The sequence below is a fragment of the Opisthorchis viverrini genome (genome assembly GCF_000715545.1).
Source record: "Opisthorchis viverrini unplaced genomic scaffold opera_v5_4, whole genome shotgun sequence".
Lineage (NCBI taxonomy): Eukaryota > Metazoa > Platyhelminthes > Trematoda > Opisthorchiida > Opisthorchiidae > Opisthorchis > Opisthorchis viverrini.
The window spans coordinates 855,164-878,313 of record NW_008751660.1 but is presented as its reverse complement, the minus strand read 5'-3'; the positions used below and the strand labels follow the sequence as shown (position 1 = coordinate 878,313).

The window sequence follows — 23,150 nt, the reverse complement described above, 5'->3', positions numbered from 1 at the left end:
TTGTCAGTTTCTATCCAGATTGCCTGAGTGAATGTCTGGAGGTGTAGGCACCTCGGAATGATTGTGTTAAGCTAGCACTAAGTCCTTTCTCCGTCCACATTTACTCTTTTCTCTACAATAAAGCTTTCAAATAAGTCATGGTTGTACGGCAGTGAAGCATCGTTGAAGCACCGCCTTTGTTGAATGTCCTAAATCCACAAACATCGGTCTCATGAAGTGGGAACCGAAGCACAAAGCCTTATGGCATGAATATCAACTAGCTGGGATTTTTCGTTTCATCAGTCGCCAACTGTGAGCCCCAGAGAAGGAGCGTGAAGGATGCAGAGGTACCATCGGCACTACTGGATCTGAAGACAAAACAAGCTGAATCTCAGGTGACCGCAAAGACGTACGCGCTGGTCGCGTTTGGCCGGTTGGTCATTAGTGGACCACAGTGATTCGTCGGTGGGCATACTAAGGTTACCAAGTGTACCCATGCTTTCTGAGGTTACCATATAGCTATCCCTGTGGCGACACCAGCACTGGCTTTTCGTGGCTATTGTCATATGGACCAAAGTGGACCGACATCCCCACGGCAGTGAAGCATCGGTGTTGAACACTGATGTCATGCTACCGATGATGATGATGATGATGATGATGATGACGGTGGTGATGACGGTGATGAAATCCCCACTGAAAACTTCCGTGTGCTAAATCTGCTAAATCACCAAAGTGATCTTCAGTGATCATTGTTTAGGCCGAGTCAATTCTAACCATGACTAACTGCAGAATGTGACTCAGGTGTATTCTGGGCTCGCTCATTAGTCAAGCAGACTCCAAACCCGTCCATTATGCTCAACTTTGAAGTCGTTCCCATATGTGTCTTTAAAGCCCGACTTAAAGTCATGAATACTTTGGGTTTTAGGCCTAAGTTGGTGCTAGAAGTGACTTTTTGTGACCCTCACTGTGCAGACCAAGCTGAATAATGGCTTGCACTGGTAAGTCACGTACGTGTACCTAGGGTGGGTCACATGAATGGCGCGGGCAATCGCACTTTTGCACAAACTGGGTTTCAACTGTTTGGTTGTCCCAAAAGGTGCACCGCTTAGAGCTTCCAGTTTTCGCTATGTCAAGTTTATGTTGCAAGCGTCTCATCCCCTTTCGCCGTATTGTTGAGTTCTAATTCACTGTTTGCTCGAGATCGCTCAGTGGTTAAGGCGCGAACTTACAAACCAGAAGGTCTGTGTTTGGAACCCAACCCCAGAATTTGTCTAGGGCAATCTGGCAGCATCTCAGCCCTCGTAGGGTGCAACAGCCTAACGATGGTTTTATTGGTTGTTGTATGCTGCTTGTTTAGTTCGTGAACCCACCTGCAGGCGATTGACCCTAACACCGAACATTCCAGATCGCGAGACCTATAAATGTGGTACCCGCCTGTGTAGGACGCTTGTTTCGAAAGACAACCACTCACCCACCATGGAATTCAGATGGTGTTAATCACTGGAGATTTCTGCGCACATACAGGGCGCAAGTAGTACCTCACTACATCTGGAGCACGGTACACAAGACACTAATCATGGTGAATCAGCGTTGGGCGTTCGAAAGAGTGGTGCTGTTCTGAAGCCTGTCTCAGTGTAGAGACACAGTCGTTGGATCATCAGTCACGGCGAAACCCGACTTGGGTTCTCACGGTAGTCGATCAACTTGCGCAGAACAATGCCAGAAAGCACCTTGGATGCCGCGAATACCGGGCTGATGCGACGATGTTTTTCGTATGACCTCGCGCTTCTTTAAAGATTGAAATCACGTTCGAGGCGCTTCTTTTCATCGGTATTCTGTTTTCGTTCCAGATCAGGGTCGTTACACTGCCTTGGAAAAGTTGTGGGTACCTTGTTACCGTTGGGGAGTGGCGTCTTGACCGACTGCTGATTACAGATTGCTATTGGCGTCCTTTGTGACTTGCTGACGGTGGTACAACTTCTATGTCGCGTCTTGGCTAGCTATTTCACCCACTATGGTATGTCGAAAAGCACGGTAGTTTGAGTCATCCCCTTATAGAGACAAATGAAGATTATTACAGCTGTATTTATGGGGTAATCACAGAGTGTTCCACACGGTAGAGCTAGATCTTCTTGAGGGACGAGAAGCGCCGAGTAATAAATGCTCGATCCTGTTTGGCTGGTATTCTGAACAATCAAGGCATACGTTTGTAGCCAGCAGATGACACATCCTTCCAGTCGCCATGGTGCTCGGTTAGGAAGAGCAGCTGGTCTCTGGACATATCTCCTCTTGAGGACGCTGTTCACCCGATCGCTTTTTTGATTTTATTGGGAACGGCTCAGGGAGGTGCTGTCGCATGTATGTCTGTCTCTGGGGCAGTGAGCATGCTGATCTGGGATCTGATGCTTTCCACTTTGGAGGTATATCACGGCTCTCCGGCGTTTCATGAGGCGTGGTTTTATTATGCAGCTGCAGTCTGCTGTGTGAAGTTGATTCACTTGACGTGGTCGTGTGTGATATGATTTGCGCCATGTACTTGACTTAGCGTTCGACCTGCCGTCCGCCGTGGACTGCATAGCTCATATCCTCGTATCAGAATCTGGTCTTTAGGTGACTAATGTGGTGTCCTTTCTATCGGTCTTTTCCTCTCGACTTTTCGGATAGCAGTGGAATGATCAACCTGAACATGGGACTGTAAGTTGAAGGGTGGGGACCGCGAATACAGCGTTGCAAGCTGCTGGCAGGATCCGTCAAAAATCAACCGAAGTTAGAGGGCTACGGGTGACGGACGCCACGAGCTGAATAGCCGTTGTCGCGTACGCTCGGACTGGTTCCCCGTTCGGCTGTCACTGTAACGACCACAAAGTCGTCAGATGTGAAAAAATGTAATTGCAACCATCTGCAGTTGTTTCATTACAAACGGCACCGAGGGGTTGCTTCAGGCGTCGGAGCTCATCCAACCAGTCCAGGCTTAAGGGATCGACACCTGTATAGTTCGTCATGTTCAAGCACCACTGAATTAAATCCCATTGAGCGTTTTGGTGCAGGTCAGCTTCACGGTAAATTTCAGGCTTTAATCAGAGCATTACGAATGGTGCACTTTGCGTGTTCCACTGGTACGGCGAGATGGCTCAAGTGGTTAGAGCGCGAATTTACTGACTGAAAGGTCCATTGTTGGAACCCGACCTCTGCCTCTCGACTTCCTCTGTCCAGATTTGGGCAACCTGGCAGTATCCCAGCCCTCGTGCTCCCTTCAGGTGGCATGGCAACTAGGCACCGGAAGGGTGCCACGGCCTAACGATCAGTTTAGTTTATTTAGGCCTTCCAGATACGTTCTAAGTTCGTTTGGAAATCGGAGTTAGGTGAGGACTTGTATCAAGTTGTGGATAACCGGTGTGTCCCTAATACATAATGCGGCAAATTTTCCTCGGCTGGATGGTTTCATCTTAAATATAACGGTCACGGTACTTGAGTACTTCCTTTTTTCGGGCCCATGTTTGCGCTATCTCTTGAAGTTGTCTCTGCAGCGTTCTTTAGCACTTGTGCACCTGTGGTTCCGACACAGACAGCAGTGTGAAAAGTACTATTCGTCAGAAATCCAGTGGGATGTGGGCGGATTTCTTGGGTCCCGTTCGGAAGTTGATTGCCTTTTGGAGGTTACTTTGCATACTATACCAGGCTGAGAGGAATGGGCATGTCCAGTCACTACAGCGTCAGCCTTAAGATTGATGAGATGCGGGTATGCGGTGGTAGGTTTCTGAATTGTCAGCCCTATGTCCGGTTCATGTCGATTCAGGCAGCACCTCAACTCTATCCACCTCACACTGTGTATACAAACATAGGTGTATTTGAGGAAGCATGTATGTATGTAAAACGCATTGGGAGCCTCGTGTTCGCGTAGTGAAGCATCCACCACAATGACGAATAAAACTGCCTGACTGTCGATTAAAAAACGTATTTTGTACACCGGCTATTCTGAAAAACCCACACTACTTCAAGGTGGTCGATCGTTCGGACACCTTAGACTTATTTTGCACATTCACTTGAAGAAAATGCCTTCAACGAATAGTTCAGCTGAGTTCAGTTGAGTCTACCGCTATGCTAATTTGATTTACAAGTGGGTGTTTCGCCACTTATGTATAATTTGGTGTTCAATTAGAAAATAAGGTTGGTGGGAACTCAGGCACTGTACCTATTGGATGATTCCCAAGAAAGGCGAAACAGGTAATGGGTTGTTGAAAGGTATCCAGTAATCTTGGAAATGGTGTCACGTCAGGGAAATGAGCTTTTGACACTTAATCACGCTTAGCTTGCTCATCGCCTCAACCCTGATGGGGCGAATATGGCCTGTTCGGGCGAATGGCCTTCGGGATTCAGTAGCCTGAAGGCGCTAACTCAATCGGTAAATCGGAATGCCGGTCAAGTGAATTACTTGCCATATGTAGTATTCCCACCACAAATATCCAGCGCCAGGTGGGTGTTGATGATAAAGAGCAATTAGCTACCTCTGCCTCGTGAACTGGTCAAGTTGTGCATTCATACAAGACCGGTTTCACCATAGTACTGCACACGTATCGTGACTGACAGGCCATGACGCCGGCGTTATGAATAGTCCAGTTGAAGAATAATTGAGTGGTCTTTTCCGATTCTGGAAATTACTACCCTTGGCGATAGAATTATCCAGATGGATATATTTAGTAATTTTGTTCTGATTGGTAAGCCGGAAAAACTACGTGGGACCGCGATTTCTTCCAGTTCTAAATTATTCCGAAGCCAGCCACTAAATGGAATTACACCTTTGGTAGCTGCCGAAGTTTCGTTCATCGATGATTGGGGGTGGGTGGGTAGGTAGCTGCGCATTGTAGGCGGGACTCAAAAGTGATTCACGGGGCAGTGGGCAGCAAGGTCTTCAATGAGGCCCTTGCTTGGTTTCAGCGGACTCATCTAACCTAAGGGTCAGAGAGTTTGGAATTACTGCCTGACTCCTAATGTGGCTGTGCATAGTAGGCGCCCTTTGAGCAACACCAGACTTTCGTTTTAAAAGTGCTTCAACCGTATTGGATAATGCCCTGGCGGTCACACTCATCCGTTGTGCGATCCGAGTGCTAGGTTTTGCGGGCCAACCTTCTGTGACCTGTCCTTCCTCGGAAGACGAGGAAAGAAGCAAGACCGCTGCTCCCATAACTATTGACATGCTGATTACCTGTGGAAAATACCTCACTGTCTTCACACTTCCATCGCATAGGACAGTACGACTTTACCCCCAGACCGCCTCGTCTTACGGGATCTCATTGCTGGTTGTCCGACTACCCTCTTTTTGCTTTTCTGGAATGGTCGCACTTTGTAGAACGAAGTTCTGGATCACTGCAGCACCCAAACCCTGCCATTACGTCAATTTATCAACCTTACGTCTTGAGCAAGCAACTTCACTCTCGCGGTAGTAGGTGATTTTTTACTGCTCTACCTGCGATTTCGGTTAAAAATTCAAAAAGAAATGATGAACGAGACGGTGGTGAAGGAATCTCAAAGACCGGAATCTTTTCTGTCAATACGCCCTAATTGTGGCGTCAGAGGGATATAATTTAGTCTCGGCGACGTGTGTATCAGACTACAATATGGTAGCTGCGGAACCTAGTTTTTGCAGACAGATAATCTAAGCCATAAAGCTAAATTCCAAATGCGTAAGCGCGATAATTTTAGGGGTGTCATCGTGCATGGGTGCATCAGAACCATAGCTAGAATACGCCGGCCTCAGCGAATTATCATTGCGAGTATCCGGAAGTGTTCCATTTGTGAAATGCATCCAGCACTCTCCGTTAAGAAGAGCGTTGCTTTCAACGACCGCTTCAGAATAGCACATACTCAGAGGTGAATGAACCAGTGCTTGGAAAGGGAATCGAAGTGATTGTGAAGAATCCAGCTACCGTCAGTGCGATACACCTCCAGGTAAAAGGCCCAATAGTCATATGTGCTTGGTTGGAATCTGCAAGATCTTGATGCTGGCAGTTGCAAATGACGATCTTACAAATCGTCGACCGTTGGTGTTCTGTAAGTATGACGAATCTCTCACAGACGCTTGCGTACTAGGCGTTGCTACTGCTATTCGACATCAACCAACTCGCAAAAAACACCGGCTAAGCGGAACGACAAATTTTATGCACTTGTTTGGGAATGCAGTGTGTGTAGAGGCACTGATCTAATACGATGGTTTACAGGCTTGTATATGCGGGATGGGTCAACTGGGAGTGTGAGGCATTTGCCTTCACACATTTGCGTTCAGAATTGAAAAACCAATGATTTTCTATAGTGGCGGTAGTTCTGAAAGCTTAATGCGCCGAGTATTTTGCCTTGCTTTTAGTTATCTTTGATCTGTATTGTGCTCCGCGTGACAGACTTCAAGATTTTTTCGTTCCCCGCGTCAAGTTCGATGTTACACTCTTACAGGAGCTTCCATGTCTATTCCCACATCTGTTTGCAACAATGGCGCAAAATCACAGACATACACTAGGGGCTGAGGGTGAACATACAAACCAATTTTAGTGAGCATATCGTGATGGAACAAGTTGGCGACGTCTGAGCTAAATCTTATTAAAACTCTACTGATGCCTTATGATTCGCAGAGCAGTAAGTCTGCTCTAATGGATTCTTATCATAGTGTTTATTGGATCTTCATTAGGCTGCTCGTACAGGACGTATCCGAACCTCGAGTTGGCAGTGTTTGGTTGATGTATTTGGCTTCTCCAAAACAGGGGTGCCTGCCGCTTGAAGAAGAGATGGTTGCAAGGAACAAATAATGTTCTCCACAGGCACCGGCGTCTGAAAACTCTTAAACTTCGACGATCCCCAGATCTTAGTTCCTAATTCTCGCGACCGCCCTGGAGGAATTCAGCTAGTGTACTAGGACGCCAGGACTTGTTTATTCAGCTAATCTCCTAGTGACTGAGACGCCGGTTCTGTGTATAACGAGAGTTTTACCTTCGTTGCTTTGATTTCTAGTCTGTTTGAGGCGGTGGAGTAACTCTTGTAGTGGTTTGTAGTCACTTCTGATGGATACAGATATGTAAATGGACTTTCTAGGACATTTGTTAGGATATCTTTTCAAGTAGTTTTATCAATCTGGCATACTGAAGGAGTCGGCTGGTATCAAGTGCCTCTTATCGAGAATTCATTGTTTTTTCCAGTCCATTTGTGTTGAAGTAAAATGATTATTTTCATCGGCATTTCAACTCATATATGTCGTTTTTGGACTTTGTTAATTTCTGCCAAGTAACTTAACTTTTCGTATCTCCTTAAATCAAATTTTCAGGTAATGTGCATTTCAAAATATTGGTACCTTCTATCGCTGCTGGAGCAATCATCGGGAAGGGAGGTGAAGCAATCACTGACATCCAGAACAAGACCTCAGCAAAGGTCAAGATGTCCAAGGCGAATGACTTTTATCCTGGTACGTGTAATTCGCTGTCCAGAATTTTGTCTTATGTTTATTCAGGTACAACAGAGCGTGTATGTCTGATCGTCGGAACCATCGACAGCATACTGCGTGTGTTCCAGTACATTTCTGAAAAGATATATGAAAAACCGGAGTCCATCTTACGGAGCACAAACAAAGGGGGGCGTATGCCTGCTGAGCGACATAAACAGGTAAGCTTTATTTCGGAATGACTTCTAGTGATCGTTGATTGGCATTTGAGTTACGGTACTTCACTCGCCAGAAATTAGTCTGGGGTCACTTAATTTTGTGAAAAACAAATAACAGGCACCGTTTATTTCCACTTCTGAAATTGGATAGGAGCAACTCTTACTTTATTAAGGGCGCACTTCGCAACGCAAATCAGATGCCTTTCAGATAGTCACCCTCCCATGAACATGAACGTTTATGACTCTTGCAATCCAGTAAGGGCTTGCTGTTCCCCTGTAATCGCTAGCAACCACATTTTATTGCATTGTTAGTCCAGCAGGTTTAGGATGACTTCCACTCGTCACCGTAACTACTGTTACGATTAGCATTGTCAAATCAGTGCCTTTGGAGCCATCGATTGGACTAACGAAAATGTGCCGTTTGACGTACTGTATTCTCGGTTGGGTCTGATCCCGTCGTGGATTCTTGTGGAGTTCCGCCTTCAATATGTATGCTTAGTCCACTGAGCTTATCTTCCTAGCCGTTACCATCCTTTTTCCTCTTTCAATCGCAGGTCAAAATTTTGGTGCCCAACAGCACGGCTGGAATCATCATTGGCAAGGGCGGAAGCTTTATTAAAGAAGTCAAAGAGAGTACCGGAGTGTTCATTCAGGTCTCGCAGAAATCGAAGGAACTCAATCTCGCCGAACGCTGTGTGACCGTCGCAGGTTGGTAACTATGTGTAATGTCTGCGTGGTATGTTATGACAGAACTATTTCCCCTCTGATAGATGATTTACAGCAGCATCAGGTAAATGTTGAATATCACTAGTGTGGGGATGTGGTTCGACAAACACCACCCATTCAGGACGAATGTACTAAGGGTACAAAGGGCACTGCTCTGATAAAGGCATTTTGATGGGGGAATTCGTCGCATCTTTGGGAAGGTTGCGCAACATGAAAAGCATCAAAGTATGCGGTTTGTACACAAAGTTAGGTAAAAACTCTCCCGGGTCTTATTCCCCTGATCATCCAGGCATTCAGGTTGGGCGTGGTGCAATTGGACTACGTCGTAAAGGCTGTGAATAATTTGTTCATATTTCATTTATTCACATGCTCATGTTTCACTTGGAAACAGTTTTTAACTGGCTCAGGCTGGGTAGACACTGGAGCAGACACCTGTGTGAACTTAGACTTAGATACCAGGGCATCGTCAGAAGGTTCATAGCAAGTAAGCAGTGAAATCCCATGCCGAGACTGAGGGTGTGTCCAGGATTTCTCCGTAGACTTGTAGTCTGAATGCTGACCTCGGAGTGACCCACTGAATTTCGGATCGAAGTATCTTGAGATCGGCGGACCATTCATTCGTTGTGTGTTCGTTGTAATTGTTGATGAACCTCGTTGGTGGCTATTTGAGATGGACCGAAGCATCAGCAACACCAGGTTGCCCGAAGCCCGGTGCCTAGCACTAGAATGACGATAAGGTCGGAAGTCACTGGAAGAGCATTTTTGGGAACCAAATTTCATCAGCTTGGTTCCAGGTGAGTTTCTCGCAAAATCAGATTTATTTGTAAATGAGTGAATCTCGTCCAGTTTTGGGCATCGCCATCTTTTCAACACAATGTTTTCAATCTTAAAGCAATAAATGATCCAAACCAGCCCGAAACGACTGCCTGGTCAATTTTGACCACGCGCTCGTGGCCGCGTCACAGCCACTCATGAGTTAGATTGCACATTCCGTGAATAACGGGCGATGAGCCATACAGCATTCATGTCCTATGTGCCTAAATGGACATGTAGCGCTGGCATGGCAGACTCCACTGACTTCAAATACTACAAGTCTAATGGAACCGCGAGAGCGATTCGCGTATGCTACAGGTTTCTTATCTCTGTTAGTCAGTGCACCTCAAGAGGTGTGAAACCTGGTAAACCATGCATTTCGGCAGCAGTGATCTACAGAGTACGGATCTGGTGTCGCGTTTTCGTGGGATGGATGCATTGCATGGATGCAACTGTGCAATGACCCCAAGCGTTTAACGGCGAGTGATAACAGGTCAACATTTTACTGACGAGTTGATCGTGTTTCCGTAGGTGCGTGGCCATTGAGGAAAATAACTGGCATCCAGGAAAAGAATAGTATGCAATATGTTTTCTGTAATACCAACAGATAAAAACCGACATAGAAGATCAGTGCATCAAACTTCGGGTACCTATTCCTGGGTGGAACAACCTCAGCGTCCACTGAACGCCATGCGACCAAAAGATAAAAAACCATCATGTTGGGGGAGTTTTAGTGCATACCGTGGAGAGGTGCGCAAACATTTGCGATTCGTGAGAGGTTAATTCACTCGCACAGGAGTGCAAGTGCATATATTGAACAGACGCAGCATACACGGATTTGATTTTAGATGTTGATGGATACGACAACGAAGTATGTATAGGATTTTCCCTCTGCCTAGCTTCCTTTGGAAAACATGCTTATGCATCAGGAGAACACTGGCCAAAGATGTGACTTGTCGATTGATGGAGAGGTAGCTTGATTAAGGTATGACATCGTTTCGGATAAATTTACCGCAAATCTTCGTCTTGCTGACTTACTACGAAAGCGAAACATGACTGGCAGGAACCCTCTGTCTGTGTTGTACGGTCCACCGACGGGTTGCTTGCAGGGTTTTTTGTTGGAGTTGATGCACCGAACAGCGTTTGGTCCAATATCAGCTCAGGAAGCTCCTAACGATGCATCCCAGTTTCCAGGTTCATTTATCTGGAACCGTATTGTTATTGGACAATGACAAATGTGACCTTGTAGACAAAATGCTCAAGATGTACAATTCACGTGGATCCTCTAGACTTCCCTAAGTAGCTATTTTGGAAGGCGTCTTGAACATCTTGTGTCTGGATTTGTTAGCACGATTTGAGAAAGGTTCGAATCGGGAGAACCTACTCTTCAATGCATTTAGTCGAAGAACTGTGTACCAAGAGACCATCCAATGCACAAAGCATTCTGCTGCATACCCCAAAACATCTGAACACAAAGCGACGAATGTTGTGGAAGGCCAAATTGCAGGAACGAGACAGCTGCCATTCCCCGCTTGTGTGAAAAGCTTGTGTGGATCTTGTTCTGCAAAAATTTCAAGCATTGCCACATTCTCGTCTGTCAAAACTGTGAGTTTGTAACGTGAACTTTGTGTGGAACGTCTGATAAAGGAATGTTTTTAGTTAGATTTTGTGCCGTCATATTTCACGGTTACTTACTAATCGACTTTGTGGCATAGCGTCACTGACTCACAGGAAAAGTTAAGGTCAGCCTTAATACGGCACTGCAAGATCAAACAAATCTGACGGTATTTGTATATTTTTAGGACTGTGGGCATGTACGTTCATTCTTCTGGCCGGGTACTGCAAAATATCAAGGTCCGTCTTCATGTCAACCTGACTTGTATACTTTTGCAACCCAAATCCTCCTGCATAAGGGTTTTATCGCACTGCATCATTTTTATGGTTTTGGGACATAACGCTAAATTTGATGGAGAATGATATATAATATATGGGGGACCCTTCTTGTTTGCGTCTTGGGCAGCAACCTGGGATCGTTACGACAGCGTTGCAGTGCATTGAAGTTCACCGTGGTAGGCATATTTGCTAGCTGAAGCGTTTGTTGACTCTGTGGTATGCTACACCTCAGAAGCGTTATATTTCTGGCAAAACATGCGATAAACTCCACGTACGCGTATCACGTATGTGTATCTGAAGACTGTGTAGCCCCACCTCGTTTTTCGGATATAGGGATTGGGCTCTGGTGAATTGCCGACACTTTGTGGCCTATGATGAATGACCGAAACCGTTGACTTCAAACGATACCATTTCATTATTACGATATGGTTCTGATTCATTTAGAGATAAATTAGGCGCGAAGCTCAACCTTTGCCGTAGTTTACAACACAAGCCGGATGCCCATGGAAAGGAGGTTTCAAGGGGTCCACTTGACCATGGTTCTACGAAGCATGGCAACTGTAAACTGTTCCTAGGTTCATGTACTGACTACCGTCTGTTTTACACATCCCGGTTTCCGACACGTCACTTGTGGACCCTGATCGGTCATACTGCGATTGGTCGTTGACGAAATGGCTTAACATATCATTGCCCGTCTTATTCGGGCACTTGTTTGAATCCACTTTACAATGCGATTTGTGGTGAGTTTGATACGTGTGTGATTGCGCACGCCGAACTGACCTAACCAAACTAATGCAGTCTGTCAAGTCGATGTCTTTGATCGACTGATTGAACCGGGCAAGCATCGACGACTGACCTGCTCATTGGACACACCATCTTGGAGATGTACTCTTAGAATATTTCTCAAACATCAGTGTTTGGAAATCCCCATTTCGGCAGGCTTCTGTCAAGTTTCAGGAGCATAAAATAAAACAAACCGGATGGTAGACTGGTAGATCCGAAGCTCAGTCTTGGGATTAGTTCCTTTTCTGTGCCATACTAAACGTTTCCGTTCTATGTGGATCGTCCAAGCAGGTCGTGACTTCATCCTTAATCTGGCCTAACTATCTGAACTCTCAAACATTTGCTAACGCTACTGCATTTGTCGTAACTGGACCGTCGGAATCGAGTGTGATGGAGAAAGACCTTTGTTTCTAGGGCATTGATCTCAATGTCGACGGAAGAAACGCATTGGCAGATCCTGTGGAGGACCTGCTGGGGACTGGGGACTTGCAGTGTAGACATCTTCGTTGTCCGCGAGTTCAACGTCTGTGGTCGATTTATCTTTCCAACCCGCACCTCATGGTGTCCGTTGACAGCTTGGTACATTATCCAAGCAGACACAAAGCTGAACAGTGTAGGGACAGCCCCATCGAATCCCAGGTGACAAGTTATCGTCATACATACGGAAAAGTGTTGTGGCCGCGTAGTAAGATCTTAACCATATCCAATAAGCTTATGCCACAATGGCTGTCACAAACAGACTTCATATCTCTTTCCTGAATAGAAGCGATCAATCGTATTGAAACACTTCGCTGTCCCAGAATGAACAGAAGAGCTCATGGAGTGACAAGAGAACGGCGGTAGCACATGCCTTGCCATACCGGACAGACAGAACCATCTGATCTTAATAAATTGGCTGGGCCATAGCCTCTAACACAATCATTTCATTATTCTCCCTATCCTCGGTGAACGCAGCTGTAGCAGCTGGAAGCGCTGTACTTCGATTCACGGTTTTTAACGGAAAGGCTGACTAACTCACTGGGTGATATTGATTGGTGAGATTTTGAACCTTGTGAATGAACGTTCCCGAATCGGGCCTTTGGAGTGACAATGGCGCATTTCGAGCTCGACCGTGAAGTGCAAAGGCTATATCGTATTGTTTCAAGCTGTCTTGTGGACCGCTGTAACAGTGCCAAGAGGGACTGTCTGTGACAGGAACTTGAACTCGACATTAACCGTGTTCATGTATCCGGATTTTGGGAAAACATGTTACATCAGCAGCATAATCGTGAAGCGCATGGGCAGTGACGTCTTGGCTTCCATCATCCAGGAGGGTCCTCGTATTCCATCATCAGAGGTAACCGAGTTTTCTAAGATTGAGTTTCCCAGTTTGCTTTCTGGTCAACACAACCACTGGGAAGGTCGGAAGTTCATCGTTTACAGGGGATGCTATAACATCAGAAGAATAGTTGATGAGGCGCATATCGTAAAACTAGTTGGGGGTTGGTTACAGGTTCTCTCCCAAGGACCACCCCGCCGTTGTTCGAGAATGCCCTTCTGATCAAGTGCAAACTTTAGGGTAACAATGTAAGGAGAGTTGCTGCGCAGGGCCGTTGAAGCAGAGTCGATTAAATCCGTCGACAGTGTCAGTCCGAAACCAGGGTTGAGCTGACTTTCCTAGACGGCTAACCACTGACCGTCAGCGTCGTAGTGGTGGGAACCCTTGCCACGAGGCGGTGGACGGAATGGTAATAGGTCATTTGGGGGCACTTCAGTGGGGTACAAAGGACCACTTCATGCGTATCCCAAGACCCACCCCTAACCGTACTGACCCTTTAGAAGGCAACCGACCATTGTTGTATCCATGCTTTCCACACTGTCTTCACATGATCTAACGGTATTTTTCGGGTGTTCGTGAAAACATTGTATATTTCTAAAGCTCGAAACCATTCGGAGCGTTGCGCAGCCAAATCCTCATTGTGTAGGGGTTTATAAAGAACGATCTTCAGGTATCCCAATGCCAACTGTGTCACGCATCTTCCTCCATTTTTCTATTCACCTTTGTGATCGGCAACCACCTTCAAGCTACTTTCACTAAAATCGAGCTACTTTGTGGAAACCGGGTTAATGATCTGGTCCGTGCAAGTAGTGCGTGGGAATGACCAGCACACAACCTGAAGTAGCTAGGTTCACGGTAGGGGTCCATCGCTACTCAGTTTGTTTTCTTTGCCAAGATTGGAAAGTACTGCTACCAGACTGGTGAGCTGCTCCACACCCATCATGAACTTATAAGATGACCTTGGTTTCGTCGATTCTAAAGTGGTAGTTTGGACTGTAAAAGCTAGAATGGAGACTATTCGTTAGAACCATGTGTGGAAGAGACGCGACGTTCTTCCATTCCGAGAAATGCTCCGTATATATCCATTGATGAAGATTGCCTCGAGCCGAAAATTAATGGCGTTCGACCATTACTCAATCCCTGATGCCGCTCCACTTACGTAGTGTACGCATCGTAAAATATCACTGACGGTTGGCAGTGTTAACCTGAACATATCGGAATAATCAACTCTTTAGTTGTGTTTTGTTTGTTTTGATCACATATGGTTGGATGAGACGACGCAAAAAAAAACAAACGAATGACTTGCAAACGGAAGGTGAATGAACGTGCTGATGCACTGTAGACGGTCCCAATTACGATGTTTGTGGTTAGAGGTTTTGTCAGACGTGGCTTAAAATCGCACTCATTGGCGATTTTCTCACACAGCAATGTAAACTTGACCCGTATGGTTTTATTTCCGTTTTTGGTATGCTGCACACTCATGTGCCGTTATTGTGTTCGACACAATGGCTCATCAAAGTCAGGTGTTCAATACGCTGTTGAGGGAGAGCACGTGTTGTTTTCTTTGCCGAGTCTACGCCACGCTTGTGTACTATAAGCATTGTGTTTGCTGTTTGTTTACCGCGTCACGTCTGGTCGTGTTTACTTTTTATGGCAAATTCATACCGTCAGGTCCTTCACCACAGATGACACCAACACTTATCACTAGGTAACTAGCAAACAGTCGTTTGTTTGTGTAGTGTGCACTTCGGTCACCTAAAGCACCTACAGCATCACGAACTGCAGTGGCCTCGTCATTTGCCACGCATGCCGAATAATTTTCTACCGAGACTCGTGTTCTCTTCTTGGTGAACGGTTGTGCCCCAATTCCATTCGCTGTCCACCCGTTTTCTCTTTTTTTCGCCTGACGGCTCCTTTACAGGAAAGCCGAACCAAACTACAGCAGTTGGGCATCAGTGTCCATATTAATCCTGTCGCGTGCGCTGTTGAATTCTGAACACGTAAACGTTGAAAAAATGTCTCATAGATGAATTAATCACTTTTTGCTTGAATGTGACGTAGCTTTGAATGTAACGCATCTGTCACGATTTTCGGTTACTGTTTCACCTGAAAAGCTGAATTTTCGCGTTTATATTGAATGGAACTTCAGTACAGTCGGTCATTGAAATCCAAAAGAACTAAAATTTAGAAGAGATTCAAACAGCCCAAAGGTCTAAGGGCGAGATGGACCAAGTGGTTAGAGCACTAATTTACTGACCAGAAGGTCCGTGGTTCGAACCCGACTTCCGCCTCTCAACTTCCCCTGTCTAGGCTTGGGCGACCTGGCAATATCGCAGCTCTCGTGCCTCCTTCGTGTGGCATGGCAGCTAGGCACCGAAAGGGTGCTACTGCTGAGCGATTTTTCTAAGATACCAACTTGATTCATTCTGAGTTTTCCATAATTTTTCTTACCGATTGGTCATATCTTTTGTACGCAATTCCCGTGAGAGCTTTCAGTTTTTTATGTTGCTCCCTGGCTCTTTCGTAGATTGCTGTTTTTGTCCATACAAGAATCGTCCGTTCATGGCGATATTCTGTCTTCAGATTGCAGCTAGGGTTCCCCATAATGTTAAAGTTGGTAATGTTTATCGCTTACATCAAAACTGACTTTCAGTAATGTCGCGCTTGAGTAATAATCGCGCAGCTGGTCAAAGCAAACTAGAAAATGACCGTTGAATGTTCTAATATAAGGCTTTCTCGCTCCGACGGGTAGTGACAGGTAAGCGGGTGTCCTCCATGAGGAAGATCGCGGTATGACCCCTCTCTTCATTTGTCATCTTATCTGGGGGTAACAGAAGGCAACATTGAAGGTGATTCGAAAAAGACTGTCTTGTTTTTCTGTTTTTCCTAAGCATGTGAAGCTTATAATGCAGACCCGAAGCAAAATATTCACATTATGAAATCCCCATAGCCTACTTAGTTTTCATTTTCGTCTGATCTTGACCCTGGAAGTTTCGTTACCGTAAAAATTCCCCTGATTTTCACGTTTTTCCGCACCTGTGTCCTGCTTGTCCGTCTGAAGTTCAGTCAGCTCAGGCGTTTTATCTGGTCAAGGGGTTTGGATGCAATCCCTTCTCTACTGGGGATGATTCCACAATACACACTGCGATTCACTAATCCACGGAATCTTTCTTTTCCTCTCCAGCTGATCACTTAAGGAAAACCATCGTTATACACCTTGCCACCTGCCTGTAGGCCTATACATGCTGCACGCTAAGACCGTCCACTGACCACCAGCCCTATCCACAAAGTTGCTGCACTCGTCACGCTTTCTTAGACAATGGATTCGGTTGAGTCTATCACACCAGAATAGTTTGTGGCTCAACATGTAAACCTATTCTAACTGAAAATATTTCCGGAACCCTCGTTGCTGCCCAATTAAGCTTAGTCATTTGGAATACAGTCGGTGATATTCATCGCACACGTTTTGCGGAGTGCATCTTCTACATCTCTACACAACGTATGATGTGGGAATTCTGAACTCACTCTACAGATATCATTTCACCATTCTCCTAGCCAACACATAGAGATGGGGCCACAAACACAGATGATACCAGCTTTAGTGTTCATTCAAGATACTAATAGTCACTTTTATCTCCTACTGCTAAGTGGTGCCATGGTGATTTCCAACGAATAACGCGTTGTCTTCAACAACATGTAACAAGAGTCGATAAGTCGTGAAAAATGTACCGCTTTCCCCAAGTTCGGAAGGTTCGGATGGAGCCAGATCCGCTTACTTTGAAGTTACAGGAAAAAACTGGTTCTGTCTAGGAGAGGGGTTGAGGAAAACTGGATGGGTTGTTCAGCTCACATTGTTTATTGCACTGCAGAACTTGTAGGAGGGGGGGAACCTTCCGCGAAAATTGGCAAATAAGTCCGGATTCTGAAACCATTTCACGGCGTGATACACCTTACCGATTCTGTTGCGACAGGCGCTAACACATGTGCACAGTAACCCTGTGGATAGATTCGGTGGTCAGCGGACGTTCTTACGCTGTTGCATGTATTCGTCCACGGACAGGTCGCAAGGTATACGAGAATGATCTTCACATAATCGGCTGGACGGGACAAACATTGATTATCCGGATTACCGAGTGGCAATGTATGACATACTGAGCGTAAATCCGCACCCACGGAATCAAGAACAAATCAGAGCGTTGGTATTCCTTCATCCATAACATAACGTTCGACACGTGAAATGACGAATAAATGAATGCAAGTAAAAAGTGCCCAGGTCTTTCACAGACTGTATCGAAAGAAATCGTTCAGCTGTAGCACCCTTTCGGTGCCTAGCTGCCATGCCACACGAAGGAGGCACGAGGGCTGCTATACTGCCAGGTCGCCCAAGCCTAGACAGGGGAAGTCGAGAGGCAGAGGTCGGGTTCGAACCACGGACCTTCTGGTCAGTAAATTAGCGCTCTAACCACTTGGTCCATCTCGCCCGCAGACTGTATACGGTGTTACGACAATATACGTGTGGCACAGCGCATCACTTCAAACTTAGTTCGAGCGAATCCTGTGCATGTGTGTAGATTGAGGCTGTCCTGAGTGATTATACTCTTTGCGTCGTCGAACCATGAACACCTGTGTCTCATTCCAACAGGCTGCAATAACTCAGTGGACAACTTTCCCGTCTACCTTCTTCATATTCTGCTATTTAACGGCACGGTGACACGTAGCATGTAAACAACACATGTCACCAAATGCGCCTCGATTTCGTCAGAAAACCTACCTCATCTCTTGGTAAAGAGTGAGTTTGTCTCACGGGCCTAACTTTCTGCCATGTAATTGCACTGGGAAGTGTTCCTTCCGACCAATTATGTCCCAATTCCTCACTATACGAACATGAAATTTCGCGACGGGATGGACTCCAATATCAAGAGACCCTTATTAGAGATCCAACCAGAGAGTATACATCACTTATTCGGAATGTGGATTGTCTCGGGTGATATGGACGATGTCCGATCTTAAGTTCACTAAGCATTCTTGTAGAGTTCGGTAGTGGAAAACAGGGGATGGGAATGGAGAACCGCGTTAGGTTCTTATATATTGGGCAATGGTACCTACCTATGTGGCTGTATAAGCTGTACTAGATCTATATTCGTCCGGGGATCATATTCTGCATGCCTTTCGTTATCGCAAGTGAAGTTGTTGGGGCTGTGCGTACTCTAACCGAGGGACACTGGGTCGTTGTGAATCCACATTACATTGGTTATTCACACAAGGCGTGTCAATAGTAGCACCTTCCAGCCTTTGAGCTAAGTTTAACTTTTGTTGTCGGAACTGACGAAAAGGCTGCAATGTTTTATCCAGACGCGGTATAGTCTATCTACAATGTTTTCTGGACAACTTTTGTTATCACAGCTTGGGGTCTCCCACTTTCCAAAACTAAGGAATCAAGTGTTTCACGCATTCAGAGGCTGTCGCTCAGAAGTTATTTGTTCGATGCATAATGCTGCGGTCCTCGCTTCTCTCTTTGCAAATTCTCCTTCCATAAAGTCAGGTCCACCCAAAGTAGACCTAAGCTTCTGGTCAGTTTTCGAAGAGTGGTCAGTGCTTCCAATATCGTTTCTGCTATTCAGTCCCACAATGCAGCCCAGATAGTCCGTTTTCACGCAACCTCATGGAATCCGATATTGTTGCGACCTTTGGTGCCGGTCCCCGTTTCAACTAGCCTAATCGATTAATCAATCCACATTACTTCCTAACGATTGAGATCGATCAACTGGGTGGTAGCCACAAGCACAGCGTTACTCATGAGAGAAGACCGTCGATTAATGCGACCAGTGAATATGGAAAACACATATGGATCCCTTTTTTCCTCATTGATTCCAAAAACCCCGAATTGGTCGCACTACTGATCAGCTGCATGTGGCGTAACAGTTAACTCCTGGAGAGGTACGACTTCCAATCTCCTTGCAGATTCGTGAATTATGAACTGCTGATGATTCCCATTAGGGATGAAACGCCTGCGCAGTTCTTGGTTTTTCGGCATAGATTCGTTTCGATTATGTGGAAAATGGAACTAGACATTCCACTTTGATATGAAGTTCTTGAAAACCAGGATGTTTCTTACTACGCCGAGTCTTTCTGGGAATTGAATTAGACCCTCCTGTGGGAATTACCCTCAAAGAATGAACAACCTTTCGGAGTGAACTCCTGGGATAAGGTTGATAGGTTACGAAAACCCTACAGAAGCCGATTTCAGGGATGTCATTGTAAAGTGGCAGCTAGCTCTTAGCAGTGGGTAAGTGTAAGTGAACTGTGAGCCGCAAGCCAACAGCTGTGGAAACATTGTGTATCGTTGGTAGGGACGTCGCTAATACAGACCTCCTGTTTAAACGGACTCATTGTGGTGTGCCTTCACAAGCGGAATTAACGGTCAGCTATGAAGTCCCTCTATCTAACTGCTGATGCCAATACATGTGCTAGGTCAGGAGGTCAAACTAAATGATCAGGGCACGATTGCTAAGTCAGAGTAAACGGACTATCATAAGGTCACGCCAAATTTGTTGCTAGTTCATGGGGGTGGTCACTAGAGCTGAGGTAACCGACCCTTCCAGGTCACCGGAACCGCTGGCCGACGGATCTTCAGCATAAGCGACCTCAGAATTAGGTAGGCTAATGTGCAACCCAGTTGCTTAGTGGCAGATGCGTTTAATCCATCAGTGCGAGCAAAGATCAAACGTGGGTCAAGTTTGTCCTAATCATTTTTAGCGGATTGTCGTCTACTGTGAGGCAGTTGGATCGGGATGCTGTGAACCCGTTTCAGTATAAGAGCTTCACAATTGGACGAGACAAGACGGCCCTGATGTAGGTTTTGTGTTGAGTTCATTCAGATTAGATTGTGGGCTTTCAAGAAGTTTATTATGCTGAAGGTATTCTTCAATACAGGTCAATGGACTGCTGGTTTTATAGTCGACAGCCGGAAGCTGTTTACCGAAATGTCACATCGTCGGTTTCCTCTACTTCTACCTGATGATTCCCGGTTAAGACGAAAAACTTTTGGATCCGAACGCACCATCCTTATTCACTGAATTGCTTCCACCGATGAGTCAATTTCCCTCGTAGTGAACGGTCATCGGGTTCCAAACGCATCTGTCCCCCATTGGGATCGTTTTACTACCTAATACGATGTAGGGTACTTCAAAAAAATTGTGGTTTCCTTGATTCCAGCAAATCCATCCGGTAAAGCACTTAACAGAGTCTCACCTAACGCTGTTCTGAACCCTGCTATGACTGTTCGAATTCACCTGATTGCGAATGGTTCGGTCTGAGTGGTTCTTTAGTAGATAATGTTATATGTTCGTTATTTATTGAAAGTTTACCGACAGTTTATCCCCATCGCTGACCGAAAAAGACGAACTTTGCTGACTGGATTACCTTGGCTTGCATTGATCTCCAGCTATTCACTATCAGCGGGCTTTGAACAGAATTCGGACAGTCATTGGCTGACCGTCACGCCTCCTATCTCCACAAATTTTTTACATGGATCATCATGAGTGATAGTCCTTCTGAGTGTTAGACACATTGTTGCGAGCTTTCTACGTCAACAGATTGCGTTATTCTTTCAGACTCGGTGGACAATACTGTTCCACGACACTTTCTTTGAGTTCCTTGCGCCCCAACAAATCCTCTGTTATGTTCACACAATGACAACTTTGGCAGCTTTGAAATCATCAACAATACCGTCGATATTTATCGGTGCTAACATCCGATCATTTGGTAAGGGCAGAAAGGGGCAAAACCTCATCAAGACATGAGAAGTGACCTTGATAAATGAGTTGCACAACTAACCGAAAATGACTCGATGGTCGCTTTATCTTTGCAACACACATGCCTCTGGCCGAAGAACTTAGGACGTCTATGATGCCTGGAGGGCATGCTCAAAGTACCTTCTGGATCATTCTGTTGGATGACGCATCGACCAGTCATTCCAACTGGCGAAGACGTGTTTGTGTTTGATTGTCGTCACAACATCACTCGACCGATTTAATAGTGGTCCGTGATTCATTGTGTATTCTTGAGCCTGTGCTTTCACGCTCCCGATGAATGGTTATGTAGTTTTCTCATAATGCACGTTTGAGTGCAGTCCAGTGTTTATATCCTGTCGTTAAATCACGGCGTTATCATCACCAAAACGTCCATATTTTATTGACGGAACACTACTCATAAGGCTGTTGAAAATTCTTCGATTTGGTTGAGTGTGCTGTTAAAGCCAAATTGGTGTGCAACTGGTTGTATTTCGTGTAAAGCACGTATAATTTACTTATACGAGATTTCGGGATCTAAAGTAGAGGCTGCGTGCCGCGTTCGACGTGATGTTATCCGACAGGCTACCGATAGAAAAGCATACAGTTGATAGCGGTGTTATCTCCGTCGTCCTCAAATAGTGGCCATACAGATCATCATGTGATCTGAAGGTTGGGGTTCTTAATGTTTGCTGTCTATGTTGGTTAAGTCAGTGAAATGAGTACATTTTCACAACAGTGCAAGACAACAGCATCATGCCGTTTTAGGAATGTGCCTATTCTTGTGTGATTTGTGGTTACCCGTACCCAAATCCACTCCTTTTTCATAAAGGACGGAAAATGTAATGTGGTTACCTAAATGCGAGTGACTAATAGACCAAGCAGTACGTCTTCATCAGATATTCAACTAAAAGTAGATGTAGGAGCAATACAGATATGTGGAAGGAGTAAACTTCGCAGAATGTACAACTCAATCCTACAAATTGATCGAGCGCAACCGGTATCTCACCTAGCCATATATACATACGAGCTTTACGACCACCTGTTTGACTGTTCCAGCTAAATTCAGTGAACTAAATGATACTCAGTCTTGTGCATCCAGTGATGCACTTTCCCTGACGTAAACAATGTTGAAGTTCTTCCTCCTCATTGAAGCGTTCCGATCGAACACACACCAAAGACACGTTCGTAGCTTAGTGGAGTATGAGTGCATAGCAAGAGTCGTTGCAAGATATGACGACAGACTGTTATCATTGGTTCTCCAGCCGTTAGTTTCTAAGTAGATTTTCTTACAACTCATTGGAATTGTGCGTTAGTACAAGTCCCTCTTTTTCTGCCCAATTGTTTTCGTTTCACGATCACATTGTGTCCGATGGTGAAGTACACAATCAGTGGTGCAAATAATGCTGGTTATATTGTTGCTAATGTAACTGGGGTTAATGATACCGATTAACGGTAGGAAAGGCATCGATCTCAAGGTTCTTCACTACATCGCTCTTATCACTAAATTCACGCCAGCGGCTGACGAGCCTGTTTGTCCGTTCGGGGAAAGGTGCTGGCAATTGACGCTTGGCTTAAAAGACTTGGCTGTGAATTCGTGCATCATTAATCCCTTCCCTCTCCCTACTCCCAGTTATCCACTGATAGCGTACAACATTATGGTGGCAGAATGCTGCCAACAGGTGGTATTCACTTCAGTGTGTCAGCTATGAAGCATGTACCACCGAGCACGAGAAAACTCAGTAGTTAAAGCGCGAACTTACCGGAAACTTTGCATTTCGAATTCAACCTAGATATCTCGACTGTTGCTGTCTAGGCTGGATCATCAAATCATCAAAGACAGCAACATCAGTGTTGGCACTGATGCTTCACTGCCGTACATCTAGGCTGGAGCAGCCTGAGGGTGTCTCAGCCTTCGTGCATAGCAGCCAGGTAATGGGAGGATGTCACCGCTGAAAGAATGGTTGGAAATTGGTTCCAGCTGCTACCGTTTAGGTCATCAGGAGACGGAACAACGTGTGAGATATGGTCAAGCATTGAGGTCAGTGACATGACCGACCGTATTGAGACGGTCTAGTTACTTGAGGGAACGGGAAAATGAACAGCTGCGCAGCGAACGCGATCATGTGGTTGCAAGGAATCCACTGACTTAGTGATTGAGCCAGGTCTGTCAGTGTCACGAACAATTGATGCGTTGAGTCCCAAGGTCC

The 23,150-nt window shown here is 45.6% G+C and overlaps 1 protein-coding gene across 1 annotated transcript in view; it reads left to right on the top strand.

The window, feature by feature from the left end:
- The window catches only part of T265_00417 (hypothetical protein), a gene marked incomplete at both ends in the record, with an annotated part of 35,987 nt that overhangs the window by 6,920 nt on the left and 5,917 nt on the right, over window positions 1-23,150 (top strand). The window contains 2 exons of the mRNA XM_009164190.1: window positions 7,286-7,620; window positions 8,172-8,325. Of these exons, the coding sequence (XP_009162454.1) occupies window positions 7,286-7,620; window positions 8,172-8,325 (489 nt within the window). The remainder of the gene's footprint in view (window positions 1-7,285; window positions 7,621-8,171; window positions 8,326-23,150) is intronic.